At 45.9% G+C, this 16,033-nt stretch overlaps 2 protein-coding genes across 4 annotated transcripts in view; both read right to left on the bottom strand.

The window, feature by feature from the left end:
* Positions 1-4,564: 4,564 nt before the first annotated feature.
* Positions 4,565-16,033, bottom strand: part of ORC2 (origin recognition complex second largest subunit 2) — a 48,006-nt gene continuing 36,537 nt past the window's right edge. For all 3 annotated transcript variants that reach the window (XM_086784721.1, XM_086784720.1, XM_086784719.1), the window contains 2 exons: positions 5,404-5,631; positions 4,565-5,246 (listed from right to left, as the gene is read on the bottom strand). In XM_086784721.1, coding sequence (XP_086640847.1) covers positions 5,047-5,246; positions 5,404-5,631 — 428 coding nt within the window. In that variant the 3' untranslated portion in view covers positions 4,565-5,046. The remainder of the gene's footprint in view (positions 5,247-5,403; positions 5,632-16,033) is intronic.
* On the bottom strand, positions 7,989-10,636 carry LOC147611678 (uncharacterized). Its single transcript, XM_086784846.1, has 3 exons — positions 9,222-10,636; positions 8,811-9,126; positions 7,989-8,680 (listed from the first exon to the last, which is right to left on the bottom strand). The coding sequence occupies exons 1-3, from the start codon at positions 10,634-10,636 to the stop codon at positions 8,255-8,257; spliced, it is 2,157 nt and encodes a 718-aa protein (XP_086640972.1). The 3' UTR covers positions 7,989-8,254.

Genomic DNA, 16,033 nt, shown 5'->3' with positions numbered 1-16,033 from the left:
TGAAAGTGTATAAACACTTCACTTTTCTCTTTCATGAAGTAAACCCGCACCTTCTTAGTGTGGTCATTAAAGAACGATACATAATAGTGGTATCCTTTGATTGATGTCATTTTTGTTGGTCCCTAAACATCAAAATGCACCACATTCAATGGTCTTTGACTCACATTCCTATCATGTGAAAATGCATGCCTAGATTAATTTCTATATTATTATGATTTACATACTTTATATATTCCATTTTTATACATTCCATCTACTTTTAAACTTCAGCAAACCTATAACAATGCTCTGGACTTGCATATTTTTCAGCCCACTGAATATTAACATTACCAATATGTTATGGCAAATGTCAATGTCTGCAATCGCACCTATACCATGTGGAAAAATTGTAACTTCATGCATGTTTACATCCAATGTAAATATTCTACCAATTCTATTACCCTTTGAAACCACACGATATTAGTTATTGAAATCTTCCATATAACAACCATGAGGATTAAACCTCACTTACAAACACTATTCAATCATTTTCCAATAGACGACATGTTCTTTTTTGTAATGTTTATAACATGGAGTACAACAGCCAGATACTTTATTTTTCCATTCTACATAGACGATGCCCTATCACGACATGCATAATAGGATGCATAGTATTTTCACACGTTTCTGCATACCTTGGTTTTTTTATTTTTACATCTCTAAACCACTCTCAATGATTGGTCATGCGGTTAGAAGCACCTGAATCAACATACCATACATCTCTAGGATTTTATGCATCTACAGTCATGGAACTAAGCATATATTGCATCATAAAAAGATATTTACTTCTATCTTTGGCTTGCTTGCTTGAAGATGCATAGTTTCTTTGTTGTTACTACAACTTTCCACTTTTAATGTTATTCTGTTTCTTATGGTAATCCTTTGCTATATGACTTGGTTTACCATAATAATAGTACCCATGCTATTTTCACTCTAATTTCTTTGCCAACTACCTCCGCCTCTCTAGCTCCCCCTACCTTTAAAGTAGCCGCTTCCACCTGTTTGTGCATTAGATTCCTGTTGTATGCTGACCATGATTTTTGTTTCTAAAACGGCTTGCACCTCGACCTCTAGATGATGATCTACCTCTACCTCTACCTATTTTTGTGTAGAAGACCTGCTCCTGTATATTTCTAAAATATAATTTACTCCCAACATTCCTCTCCTCAGTGAGCTTAGCCAAGCCAACCCATGTATCCTTAGGTATCAGTGCATCCTATATATGATCAATCATTATGTGAAATAAGATTACCACTTGGAAGAATGTTGCTTCACTCTGACACCAATATCCGTATTTTGTCTCACATTCTTCTTTTTGTTAGCAAGGGAAGAATGTTCATATTCATATACTAGTTTGAGATGGTCACTGGTGGGGTATATAGTTCGGATTGTGGCTCATTGTATGAGAGTTCGTATGTGTATCTCTACCTTGGGAGAGAGACCTCTCAAGGGACCCAACTTGTGGTTAGTTCCACTGGTTAGCCGTGTGCTAGTGATAGTTCTAAGGACTAGGGTTGTGGCATGGTATGGGATGCGTATGTCTTGTGGGTGTGGTCTTGTGTGTGGCTTGGAGCCTATGGTTAGGTGTGGCGAACCCCTTTTTATGTTGCCTTGTTCGCGTGCTTGTGTTGATCAAATGTGCGTTATAGTGGCTTGGACGTGCTTCTCATGCATACATTTGTGAATAATCAATCTTGGGTGGACACATATGTAAGTGAATTCTTACTTGGGTTGGTTTACTTGATCACTCCAAAGTAGCACAAGTTCACCCTTGTATATACCCTTGTGTACTTGTTGACTACCTTCTTTGAGTAGGATCTTATGGTTGGATGCTATGGGTGCTTATGTTAGTTTGCACCCTAGGGAGGTCCCTATACCACCACCATGGTGAGGAGGATGGGCCACAAATCCTCTTTTAAGCCCATGTGAGTCCCCAAATTTGTTCTTGGTAGGGGTGCACCCCCCCAATGATGGCCTAGCAAAAGGCAAGAGATTTATTATTCCACCAAGGAAACCAATTTGCTCTTGTAACCAAGCCAAGTAACTCCTCCACTAGACACAAGATTTTCATTTACTTCTAAAATATCCCTGCATTTATGTTGAGTTGTGTGTATATGAATAATTTCAAGTCCAAGTAGACTATCGGTTCCAGCAAGGATTGATTCTAAATTTTTCCCTTCCAAGAGACCCTTTCACTGATGTGATCTTCTAGGGTTCTTTGTAATGTAATTACGACTATTAAAGCGAGAGGCTATTTAAAAGCTCGTGGTTTAAAGTTTGATTGATACAAATAAGGGTTTAGAGTTGAGGGTTGATTAAGTATGACAACCTATTGGCAAGTTAGATAAGAGTGATTAGGGGTTTTTTAATGTAAAGATAGTCGGTTGGTAATGTGGAAAGATAATTGGTTGTTAATTTATCCCCCTGTGGACTCAATTTTTTTCTTTTTTTATGATATTGCCTTTGATTCAAAGAAAGGTTAATGCCTTCGATTCAAAGAAAAAGAATATAGAAGATTTCTACAAATATTTCTTTGTTACAACAAAGCCTCGAGTCAACAATAAGAAAATCTTGCAAGGCTTCTAAGATATTGATTTCAATACACAAAACCCAAGAATTTATCTAAGGGAGCACAAAGTACAAAGAAAGTACCAAAATATATGGATAAAAAGGAAGACGTAAGCCATGAAGTTCAACCTACAAGGATATGGGAGGGCCTACAATTCAACAATGCATGCAATTTGCTGATTTTTACGATTAGAGGATGGTCCTATGGAATTCCTCCTATGACAAAAAGGGAGGCAAAGAAACGTTCACACAGTCATGATCGTAGATTCTGACCTAGCAAGTCAAAGTTGATCTTACAAGTGATGATGTGGCAACCAATGATTGCAAGAGTAGATACCAGCAACTGATGTGTTGACATCCACTTCATTCCATGCGCTCACGTGTCATCATCTCCATGCATTTCTATTCTATAAACTGAGGCATCCCCTCCACAGACGTGTACACATCTCACCGCCCATGACAACCAAGAACCGCCCCAAGGTCAGGCCATTCCCACTTAATAGGGCTCTCGATCACCCTAACAGGTGGAACGACCCTCCCCAAGGCCATTCCCTACACCTTGAAGCCGGTTCTTGATCTTTTGCAAGCCCTCTGCCTGCACCTTCTTGCTAGGCGTCCTCATTCCCCGAGCATCTTCAAAAGTTGCAGAGAGCTTGAAGGGGACACTCCGTTGATGAGAGGACGAGCCCATTTGAAAGGCAACCAACTAATTTTGAGTGTATCGAGGAGGTTAGGGTTCGTCTGTGCAGATGGGGGGCTCGCTGCAAGGAAACTATTGGCAATGGTGTGTTTGCGAGGGGACTCTTGAATGAAGCCCCACCACTGAGTTGAGCATTTGCACTGAGGATGGGGAGCAAAGGGAATGTTGCAAAGGGGAAGAAGACGAAATGAGAAGAAAGCATGCGATTCAAGTTGACGAGGAGAGGGTTCACAGGATCTCTGTTCAAGCAACTACTTGCAAAACAATGCTTTTTTTTCTTCTACATAATGATGCTTTTGGCTTAGCCCCATCATTTAGATGAAGGGAGAATGAGGAAAAAAATCACACGATTTTTTTCCCCATTTGGATTTCTTTTCCAATGCCTTTTTTTGCTGGACATTACACCCAATAGAAAGACAAAAAAAGAAATTATAAGCAATATATAACATTGTTGTGAATAAGAAATATCCATCAACTGACCAAAAGTTGTAAATATGCAATATCTCCTAACAGTGTTGTGAGTTAAAAATTTCCTTCAAGAGCCAAAAGGTGTTCTATGTAGAAGATGCCCCTACAAGATGAACCACAAGAACTCAAATTAATCTAGGTGATTCAATGTCCTGTACCCCCACAAAGGATTTATTTACACCTACCTACGTTGAGGGATGTGCTCTTTATAAACAACGGAGGAGGCTAGCTGCTCCAAACAATAGAAACAATCTCTTTGAAATTGCAAATGATATCCAAGTCAGCCTCCCTTGAAAACCATTCATACCTGCACTTTAAACCATGGCCTTGGGTGCCATAGAGCAATGCTTGAAGAATCGGTTTGCAGGGTAGTTTTCTCGGTTGCAATTGAAACATTTTTATGAACAAAAATCTTTCATCCATGTTTTTATAAACAAAAACCATACATTTATATTTTTATGAACAAACAAACTTCTTTAGTACTAAAGTGAAACTACTTTCAAGAATTGCCTTTATTTTGATTCATTAGAAAAACTTTCTATTTCGAGTACTGCCTTCAGGTTCCCCTCAAGCTTCTTGAGGTGAAGAGTCTCACAACAATAAGCTGTGTTTAACTCCAATCACATTAGCTCAAGCACGACATTCAGCACCCTCTTGTAGAAACTTTTACTGCATCTAGCTCCCACATTGATTCCAAGCTGAAGAAAAATCCACAAGGAGTGGGTTTGTTATGTTCACCCCCACCCTGTGGGGCCCCATGTCAGGGAGACCATGTCAAAATGCAACATATGACAATCAAAAGAGCAACTGACTGCAAGTCTTACGACCCACAGGCAGACTTGCCATGCTTTGCTGACTTGTACGTATGTCATACAAATAGAAAAGTCATTGGTTCCACACTAGTACCTTCTTTCAAAATAGGGATTGTTCTTAATGTAAGGAGGTTGGGTGAGGTCACCTCAATTCTAGGCATCATGCTATGTGTCCTTTTGCTCCAAATGAATCCAGCAGTTACGTTGCATTGGTTCCACTCTTACCTTCATTACTCACACATTGATTCAAAAGCCCTTCATCGATCTACAGAAGGAATCTTGAAAAACCATACCATCAAACCACATGCCTCATCCAGTTCAATTACCCTGAGACACTTGATGAATACATCACAACACTCCGTAACTATCGATGGACGAAGAGTAACCCCAGACACTTTTAAAATACTGATCATCCAAGCAATTTTAGCCTTGACCTGCAGCACCTCTAGCATGCCTCTACTAACCACCAATCTGTTCAAGTAGTTTAGTCAATGTGTCTGATGCCAGAGGAATGAAAAGGCAATCTTGACCATCAAGGCCTCTCCTAGATCTCACAAGTTCATGGTCTTTAAATTCTGTCAGATGTGAACGAAGAGTCAGTTCACTGCTGACCAAAAACCGCTCCCGGCAGTGCGTGTAAAGCTTGTGGACAGATAGCCCTGCCAAACCAGATAAATAAATTCCAGTGAATAGGCAAGCATAATCAAGTGGATTAAAATCTGCATGCAGAGATAAATAGAAGCTAAAATGCCTTGGTTTTGTTATGCATATTTTATCAAAACATTAAAATTAGCTGAACAGTTTCATATTGATTACCTAGCTCCTCGGGATGACTCAGCTGATATTCAGCTAATGTTCGGAACACACTTTGAGCATTCGGTGTCAAGCTTTGCAACACCAACAAAGCACTCCTTGCACTCTTCGCTGATCCAGTTGATACCAATATCAATGGCAGATTTATGGCCTCAACCGTGTAAGGGGCATAAGTAGGAGTGTTATGCCAACACCAGTTAAACTTTGTACTGGACATTCGCTTGTCCCACACTGCCAACAAAATTAGCCAAGTGCAGAATTTCAATAGTAAATACATACCCAAAGCCCCTCTACCTTAGCACACAGGCACTTAGCCAACTCACCACTGCTTTATTCTTCTTCTTTTTTTGCTACATTCAGCCTCCCATTTATTCCACTTCTTCATATCATTAGCTCTCATGCAAAAGGCTATGAGTATCTTGTTGTATTGTATACATAGTCACATCACTTAGGCTTTGCACTCTCTCTCTTCAGCCTCCCATTTATTCCACTTCTTCATATCATTATCTCTCATGAAAAAGGCTATGAGTATCTTGTTGTATTGTATACACAGTCAAATCCGCAAGGAGATACAAGGAAAGAACAACAGGATTGAAGAACTGACAGCCCAAGTGAACCACCAGGAAGAGGTGATTCAGATGTTGAAAGAGACCCAGCTGCAACAAACAGGAATGCCAGAAGCTGCCCCAATGATAGGGGAACTCCGGGCAGAAATGGAAGCCCTAAAGGCTACGGTCAAGGACCACACAGTGGAGGAAGGGGAACTGAATATTCAGGAGGGTTTAAGGACTGACTTGGAGCAGTTGAAAGCTGCGAGTGATAAGCTGCGGGAAGAACTGCAGACCACGAAGAAAGATTGGGTGGAGGTGGTGAAGAAGCACAAACCCCCGCAGAGCATCATACATGAGACTCTCAAGGAGGAGAAACGCAGGAAGGATAGGGGCCTTCATGTGCGAGTATGGGGGCTACAGGCGGGGGCTTCCCCAAAGGAGGATGCCATGACACTTTGCCAGATGCTAGGAGTGGACGGGATCGCCCCCCCCTTTGCAGACACATGGAGGGCAGGAAAGGATATGACACGAGAGTAACCCCTCATCATTAGATTCCCTGATGCCACCAGCAGACAGGCCTTCTTAGACAAGCGGGCTGCCCTCAAGGGCACACAGGTGTACATGGGAGATGATCTCACTCAAGCACAAGTGGCACACCGGCGTGAGGCCATGGAGACTGTTCATGAGGCCCGCAGAGCAGGCAAGTGGGCTATCTACAAGGATGGTAAGAGTCATTATACTGAGCGCCGTCCCAAATAGGGACGCGGGGTCTATGAGACCAAACACCTGGGGTTGGCAGTATGGAACTGCAATGGCATGCTGTGGTCAAATCCAGGAGGCTTGAGCAAGATTCTCACAAGCAAGGATGTCATTTTTTTTACAGAGACTCATCAGAGCCCTGAGAGGGGCTTACCATACATAGCCGGGTATGAGTGGGAGTCAGCTTTTCGAGGCGAGACCCGCACATTGAGAGGAGTAAGTGGCTTTGGGGGGGTAGCTGCCCTCTTTAGATCCCATCTCCGACAAATTCTCAGCATCGTCCGGAAGGACGAGGATGCACGATATCTTTGGGTGCGGCTACAGCTTAGCAATGACAGAGTCATCCACATTGCTATATGTTATTTTGCACCACGCCACTCCCCTTACGCCGCACAACATGGCCAGTCACCGTACGTACCATTATATGAGGATATCATGGAGTTCTCACAGCTGGGGGAAGTCCTACTCGGGGATTTCAACACCAGGACGGGAAGTCAGCAAGTCCCACTACTCGATCTAGACGACCCTGTCAGACAACAGGAGCTGGACATCACTGACACAGGGCTGCAGCGATCATCACAGGACCGTGAGGAGGTCACAATGTCCGGGAGATATTTCTTAGAGCTGGGAACTGCACATGGTCTCGTTATCTATAACGGGATGTTCCGATGGCCCTCCTCTGGTGCCCTCACCTCCTTCCCTCGCTCAGGAGGTACTAGCACTGTGGACTACCTTTTGGGATCTCCGGCTTTGGCACACCTTATCCCCGACTTCTCCATTCCGCCACCACCTTTCGAAGCTGACCATGCCTACCTCTCTTTCACTCTTACCTGCACACCACCCGTCCCTCCACCACCTCCCCCCATCTCACATTACACTCAGGTCCTCTTTGATCACGAGCATAGTTGCCACACGTTTTTTGAAACGCGTTTTTGAAACGTGTTTGAAACGTTTCAAAAACGTTTCAAACAAATTTCCAAAAGTTTTTTAAAAGTTTTTTTCAAATTTTTTTTCAGGTGTTTTTTCCAGGTTTTTTTTAGGGGGGTGTCCATAAATTTATGTTTGGTACAGTTTAATGCTAAAATCTACATTCAACTTTCATATACATGAATCATGATACATCATGAATGATGAATCCATGATTCAAATTTCATACTGAATCCTGATTCTTAATACATCATACATGATTACAATTTACATCATACAATGATCATACATGTAACATGAATCATGATACATCATACATGATACATGGCAGTCTTCAGGAATCAGGAATTAGATCATAGATGGCAAAAACCCATATAATTATTAATAGCATAACCAGTTTGAAGTTACAAGTTACAACTTACAACATACTAAGCAACATACTAAGCACTAGTGAATAGTGTCAAATGATAAATCTGAAATCTGAAATACAGATGTCTGTACCGAAAGACCAAATACAAAAACTCTGAAAAAACAAATGGTCTCCAATGTCTGGAGTCTGGACTCTCAACTCTAGACTCAAGTGTCAAGAGTCAAGAGTCACTAGTAGTAACTAGTAACTACTCAGCATCATCCTCCTCTGAGGAATGTGAGTCTGTGTCGTAAGAAGATGAAGCCTCAGCCTCAGCCTCAGCACTCGTAGATGCATGATCTGCTGATGTCGGTGCCCGTGATCGTGTCATAGTAGCTGGTGCCATCATCTCCTCGTATAGCATGGCATAGATGTCGCGCTCCTCAGCAGGGATCTCTGGTACGTCCTTCACTTTCTCTATGTCGATCTTGTCGACATTCACTTGGCGCGGCTCAATGGGATTGCCTTGCTGCTCAATTAAACGGAGGTTGCAATGACAATACACCAACCGTTCTAATTGAGCAGTGGACAATTTGTTCCTCTTCTTTGTATGGAAGAGGGCCCATGTGCTCCAGTTTCTCTCACATGGACCAGAGCTGCAATCCTGTGAGAGGACTCGTAATGCAAGGCGTTTCTGTCAAAAGATAACAGAAAACTTTATAAATAATAAGAAGAAACAACTTATATAAGTTGTAAGTACTAAGTTGTTACTTCAAAGTGCAAACTTATTACATGTAAGTTGTAACTTGTCAGTGGGCACTTACCAGAACTGGAGTACCGATGCCATATTTCTCCCACCAAGAGACTGGCTGAAGCTGAGTCTCTCTCAAAACTGCAGTGGCTCTCCCAAAGGCATGACTCCCATTCCGAAATACTAGGAGCTCATCCTCTAACTTCCTGAGGAGCTGAACATCACCTCCAGTCCAGGTCTGGATGTAAGACTGCCATCCCTCTTCTAGCTCCTCATTGTTGAACTGCTCCTCATTCCGCCATAGTGGGTGTAGTATATGGGCAACCGCATGGATTGGCCTATGAAACCAATCCCATCTACGGTTCCACACCTCCCTGATGTCCTGGATCCTGTTCAACGACACTTGGAAGCATGGAATTAATATCAATGTATAATGTGGCCACTGGCAACTAAAAGAACAACAATGACATACAATGATACATACCTCTCAGCTGATAGTATAGTGCATCGATCTAGGGCCTCTCCAATGCGGTCCATGAACTCATATAAGAGTCCAAGGGTGCTGCCCTCCATGTCCGTAATGCGAAGCACACTATATATAGGCTGAGTGGCCGTGACAAGTGCAAGGGCCTCAGCCCACCAAGTGTCTCGCATTACCGCGCGCACAAATGCTACTGCCTTGGGATGCTCTCTATCATCCCATGCCATCCACTCCTGAGAGACAACAGTGCGGAGTAAACCTGTACGGACCCGCACAAGCCTCTCAACCACAATGAGCATGTAAGCAAACCTGGTGTTTGAGGGCTTCAACAACTCCAAATCACTGTGTGCACGAAACATAGCTAAAACCTTTGGCCTCTTGGTGACAAACTTCACCATGCTCCGAGAAGTACTAAAGAGGTCGGCAATCCACCCAATTTTGGCCACATCCTCTATCAAGAGGTCCAAGCTGTGTGATGCACATGGAGTCCACACTATCTTTGGAAACTCATCCTCTAACATCCTGCCCATAGATACACAATTTGACCCATTATCTGTAACTACCTGCACTATGTTCTCTGGGCCAATCTCTAGCACTGCCTCACGCAAATGTCTCCATATGAATGCTCCAGTAACAACTGTACCTGGAACCGAGGCATCAATGGCACGCAAAAACATTGTGCCCTTACAACAGGACACCAAAATGTTATATACATTTCTCTTTCTCATGTCTGTCCAGCCATCACAAAGCAATGTGCATCCATATTTCTGCCAGGTTGCCTTCAAAGGCTCCATCTCAAGCTCCACTGCCTTCTTCTCCTTCCTTAAGTGGGTTTTGCGAAGGGACTCATAAGATGGACCCTCCCACTCATACCCAATGCGGCTGATAGCTTTAATGGCCTTCTTCCAACGAGGAGTACGCACGACGTGAAATGACAAAGCGCATTGTATAAACAACTTTGTCAATTCACGTGTGGCCTCCTTGACAGCTTGCTTTTGTATGCCTGCTTTAATGCCTGCCCTCTTTAGAGAAGGCACGGTGGGCAATGAAGATCTGTGGGCTACAGGAATGGAGCTAGACCCACCTGCTTGACTCTGCAAATCATCCTCTGTCCTAGCTCTTTTGGACACATCACCTACAGAATCTGTATCCTGTACATCATCATCAATAGGCTGAATTCCCTTTGCTGCTTCATGTTCTCTCTTCCATTGCTGAAGAGACGCTACAACCTCTCTTGGTACTTGACTGCAAGGGCCAATGCCTTCCCCTCTTACTCCTGTAAAATGGGCCTTTACCCTAATAATAGACCCACCTGACACTTTGGCACAAAAATTGCATTTCCACCTTTCTGTGCCTGAACCCCCATATCTGCTCACAGGAGTTACGTGGTTCCACATGGCATCCTTAGCCCGAGGCATGATGAATGAATGAAGAAATTTGGGCAACCTGGCAAGAAATGCCCAAATTTCAAATCTGAAATTTGGTCCAAAATCAGAAAAAATCAGCATTTAGGGTTATTAAAAACCTGAGAAGCAGGGTGCGTAGGGGCCGGAGGAGTAGGCTTGGTGCGTAGGCAAGGTGTGCATGCACCAATGTAGGCAACCTGGCAAAAAATGCCCAAATTTCAAATCTGAAATTTGGTCCAAAATCAGAAAAAATCAGGATTTAGGGTTAGTACAAACCTGTTACCTACGGTGCGTAGGGGCCGGGGGAGAAGGACTGGTGCGTAGGTAGGGGTGCAAGCAAACCTGGAAGACTTCAAAGGCTGGAAACGTCTCTTTCAAGCGTCACTTTCAAAACTGAAATGCCAGGAGATACTGCATCGTACGTTTTCTATCATAAAAAAAAACTGGCCCAGCAAAAAAACGCGTTTCAAACGTTTGAAACGTTTGCACGTTTCAAACGAGTAGCCTAAAGTTTGAAACGCGTTTTTTTGCAACCACGAGCTTGACCTTGTTTACTCCAACCACATCTACCACCAACTCCAGGATGTGGAAACTACTGTCCCCCTATCCACCCTCAGAACACAACTCACCACCATACTCCACACATCCGCCACAACTTCTTTCATATGCACGCGGCGGTCTACCGCCAAGCCACCTTGCGGTTCCATGCCCCAGAACTGTTGGTATGATGACAAATGTCGGGCCACACGCTCCCGTCTTAAGCATGAGGTATGGATTGGGCAAATCACGAAGCGCCAAGCGCAATGGATTTCTCAACGCCTCACTCGACACAAGAAACGGGAGTTCTATGCTCGGAAAGAGGATGAGTTATACCGACTTTTCTCAGGGCCGAACTACAAAGAGGCATAGAGGAAACTCCGAGAACATCGCCTTCCCACACCTATCACCTGCCCAGACACATGGCACTCCTATGCACGCTCCCTCTATCATATCCCCCATCAGCCACCCCTACCTCCACCTTCTTCACAAAGGACATGGTCCTCAAGGCCATTCGTAGACTACATCTCGCATGCCCATGATACCCCAGCGCCCCTACTAGCCTACATGTTCAATAGAGCCCTTTGTGAAGGATTTCCACCCTCTTGGTCCACCAACACCATCACCCCCATCCTCAAAGCCGGAGATCCACTTAATCCTAATAACCACAGGACGATCATGATTGGCCACACATTGGCCAAGCTCTATGGATCAGTGCTAGAGGCGGAGCTCAGTTCATTTGCAGAGAGCCAGAGATGCAGAGCCTCAGGACAGGCTGGCTTTCGGAGGAGCTACTCTACCCTTGACCACATCTTCACCCTCTGTGCCATCATCGAGGAGGGTAGAGCACGACACTAGAGGATTTACTGCTACTTTGTGGATTTCCGCAAAGCTTTTGATACTGTACCCCGAGCCCGCCTCTTACACCGCCTACAGGAGATCGGAGTTCCATCTGACATGGTTTGGAGCATCATCGCCCTCTATGAGTCCGTCACCGGACGAGTGAGAGCCCCAAGAGGTACATCACAAGAGATTTCCAGCACCATTGGGGTGAAACAGGGCTGCCCTCTATCACCCACTCTTTTCGGCCTCTACATTGACGAGATCTCGAGCTTCATTGATGGATTAGGCGGGCCTAGTCCCACACTGGCAGGCATATTGATCCCCATACTACTTTATGCAGATCACATCGTCCTTTTCTCAGCCAAAGGGCTTCAGAGACAGTTGGATGCCTTACATGACTTTTGCACTCAACGGGACCTCTCTGTTAACCTTGGTAAAACCAAGGTAATGGTCTTCAATACCTCCCGCCCCGTCACATCCAGATTGAGCTTCACATATAGAGGGGATCCTGTGGAGATTGTCTCATCCTATGTCTACCTTGGTGTCACTTTCAGTGGCCCACACTTTACCATGCTTCCCGCCGAGTGACGCGGGGATATGCAACCTTGAGCTTACTTGAGCAGCAGTGCTTCCAGGCACATTTCCAGGAGCCCACGATGAAGGGCTGGCTTTTTGAGACCCTTGTCACACCGGCCTTGGTGTATGGAGCAGCTTTCTGGGGGCCAGATTTATCCGATGAGGATTGGCAGTGAGTTGAGAGACCCCAGGTCATGATGTTCTCCCGTATGATCCGCAGCAAACCATCAGTCCCACACCAGATTATCCAAGCAGAGTTTGTTGCAGCCCCGATGGTAGTGGAGACACTCTTCCAGACAGTCACGTACCTTCATTGCATCAATCACATGGATCCCCACAAGTACCCGAGGCTTGCCCTGGAGTCCTCCAGACAGCTAGCACTTGAGGGGCACTCTGGAGTATGGTATGCACTGGTTTCCACTTGGTTCTCGGCTCTGCATGGACCGCCTACCCCTCTTTCAGTACAGTTTGGACTCCCCTTTTTTCTGGCTGTCTCACGAGGATACCAACCAGGTTATCTGGTCAGATCTTCTTAGCCTCTACACACATTGCACATGGATCACACCCCCAGAGCTCCCCACGAAGATGCACTTTTATAGAGACCACTTCCTCACACTCACTGAGGATGGATTCATCCAGCAACCGGGCTACTTGAGTGTTCACATGTCCCATGCCATGCAGATTGCGATTGGCCAGATACGGGTTTCTTCCCACCGCCTCAGAGTGGAGACAAGTAGAGCTGAGCGCATCTTCAAAGCCGGGAAGCTCATACGGACACCCAGAGAGGAGAGGATCTGCCAACTATGGCACACAGAGGTTGAGACGGAGGAGCATTACATATGCCGCTACCCAATATACTATGAGATCCGCGAGAGGTTTCACTGTCTATTTCGTGAGGGATTCGGTCCACTCTCCAGGATCATTGACTTCCAAGACCAGCGTTGCCTAGGCCTCTTCCTGCTTGAGCTCCGCAAACACAGGGACACCTTCTTGAGACACAGGCCCCAGCCACCCCGCCCCCTCCCTCGGCAGCCAACCATCACCAGTTTCTTCCGGACCCAGGAGGTGGAGGAAACCGACATAGTGGATCTTGTGGACCCTCCACGAGCTGCTCTGGACCCACCTCGCCTGAGAGAAGTTACCTCGGACCGAGTCTCTGCACTCTAGCGTGCCCGACGCCCTCGACCCCCCCGTCGGCCACGATCACTTCATCAGCTCCAAATCTAGGACATGCTCCACCGCCATCGAGCTACCTTTCCACATGACATAGCTGAGGGAGACCTCTCGGCCATACTCGTCAACCCCATGCTTGACATTTTGGAGAGTGGTATACCATCTACTCGGAGCTGATGTTGCTCCCATGTTTTTATGTTCTTAGTTTTCCATGACGAGTTTCCATGGACAATTTTGAATCACCCCAGTGAGATAGCTATATTTATGTTTTCATTCTGTTTTATTTTCCATTCCATGATGAGATATGCCATGGACATTGTTGTAGCACTTTGGTCTCATAGGCCCATTGGGTCTTTAGTAGACGCTTAATATATCTTTCTCTTTCTTTCTCTCTCTCTCTCTCTCTCTCTCTCTCTCTCTCTCTCTCTCTCTCTCTCTCTCTCTCTCTCTCTCTCTCTCTCTCTCTCTCTCTCTCTCTCTCTTTCTTCCGCTCCCCCCCCTCCTCGCGCTGCAGCCTGTTCGCTCACCCCTTCCCCGCCTCGTATCGCCTATCCCCCGCCTCTGCTCTTTAGCGCCCCCCCCGCCTCTACTTTTCTGCCGCCTGTGCCCCCCGCCAGTACTCACCCCCCCCCCCCCCCCCCCCGCTTGTGCTCTATCGCGTCCCCCCCCTCCGCCTCTGCTCGTTCGCGCCAGCCCCCCCCCACTGTTCTCTTTATTCGCGCCAGCCCCCCCCTCTTTTTTTTTGCTCTCTCTCTCTCTCTCTCTCTCTCTCTCTCTCTCTCTCTCTCTCTCTCTCTCTCTCTCTCTCTCTCTCTCTCTGTACCTTCCGCCTCCCTCTCTCCGCCTCCCCCCCTTTTTCCCCTTTTCGCCTCTGCCCGCCTCCCCCTCTTGTCCCTTACCCGCCGCCTGTTCGCATCTCTCTGTACCTTCCGCCTCCCTCTCTCCGCCTTCCCCCCTTTTTCCCCTTTTCGCCTCCCCCCGCCTCCCCTCTTGTCCGTTTCGTTCTGTACCTTCCGCCTCCCTTACCCGCCGCCTGTTCGCATCTCTCTGTACCTTCCGCCTCCCTCTATCCGCCTCCCCCCCTTTTTTCCCCTTTTCGCCTCTACCCGCCTCCCCCTCTTGTCCCTTACCCGCCGCCTATTCGCATTACCCCACCCACCCTTCCTCCTCGCTTACCCCACCCACCCTTCATCAGGTCCCCAAGGCAGCAACATAACTCTCGGCTTGAACCCCTCTCTCTCCCTGCTGCTGCTATCGTTTCGCGCTTGTGTCATGGATTAATTTCGAATCCATTGGCTGTGAGAAGTTTTGCAAAAAGTCATGGCCAAGACCGGGTTTAAAGAGGAGCTCGTGAAAGTGGAGGACAAGCTCGGCACAACTATCAAAGAAAACAAGAAGATGGTCGACTCTTCCATTACCGCAATCATAAACCGCCTCTCCAAACTCGAGAAGGGATTTGACAAAATCCAAGAGCTCGAGTTGAGAACATCCAAGCAAGAGGCTGAGATTTCAGCCTTAAAGGAGGAACTAGTGGAGGCCAAACTGCATGCTAAAAGTCAAGCGGCTGAAATCTCAGCCCTCAAAAAGGAGTTGGAAGCCACTTCAAAAAGCAAGCTTGAGGATGGAGAATTTCAGCCCTCCTTTATTGAAGAGCTGAATACCATCAAGGAACAAATGAAGATCATTCGAGAGGAGGAGGAGCAACATAAACAGAAGACATCTTCATGGGTGGAGGTGATCACAAAGACACAAAAGAAGATGGACGAGGCCGAGAGATGGATCGAGGTCGCCAAGAAAGGGAAAGGTAAAGAATCGCCACCCATCCCCACTCCCACCATCATCAACATGACCCTTGAAGAGGAGCAAAGGAGGAAGACCCGGGCCTTACATGTACGAGTGTCCGGTCTAAAAGACCGTGATGATGCGGAAGGGAAAACCAAGGAGCTCTTCTCTATGATGGGCATTGAAGCCACGCACACAAAGGCATGGAGAGTGGGAAAGAAGAGAGAAGGTAGTGGCGAATCTTCTTCTAAGGAGAGAGCACTTATCATTCGTTTCCCCTCCATGGAAGCGAAGAAGGACTTCTTGAAGAGACGTCCTACACTCAAGCAAACGGGAATATTTCTTGGAGATGACCTCACACTCTCGCAACTTGCCCACATGAAAGAAGTTATGCCCGAGATAAGGGCAGCCCGAGAGAAAGGGAAAGTGGCCTTCTATAGAGATGGTAGAGTGGTGATTATGAAGAGGCGCTCTTCATGACGGTGCGAGACCTATGGG

The sequence above is a fragment of the Cibotium barometz genome, chromosome 47 (genome assembly GCF_041138505.1).
Source record: "Cibotium barometz isolate CiBa-2024 chromosome 47, ASM4113850v1, whole genome shotgun sequence".
Classification (NCBI taxonomy): domain Eukaryota; kingdom Viridiplantae; phylum Streptophyta; class Polypodiopsida; order Cyatheales; family Cibotiaceae; genus Cibotium; species Cibotium barometz.
This window is presented reverse-complemented; position numbering and strand designations above follow the sequence as displayed.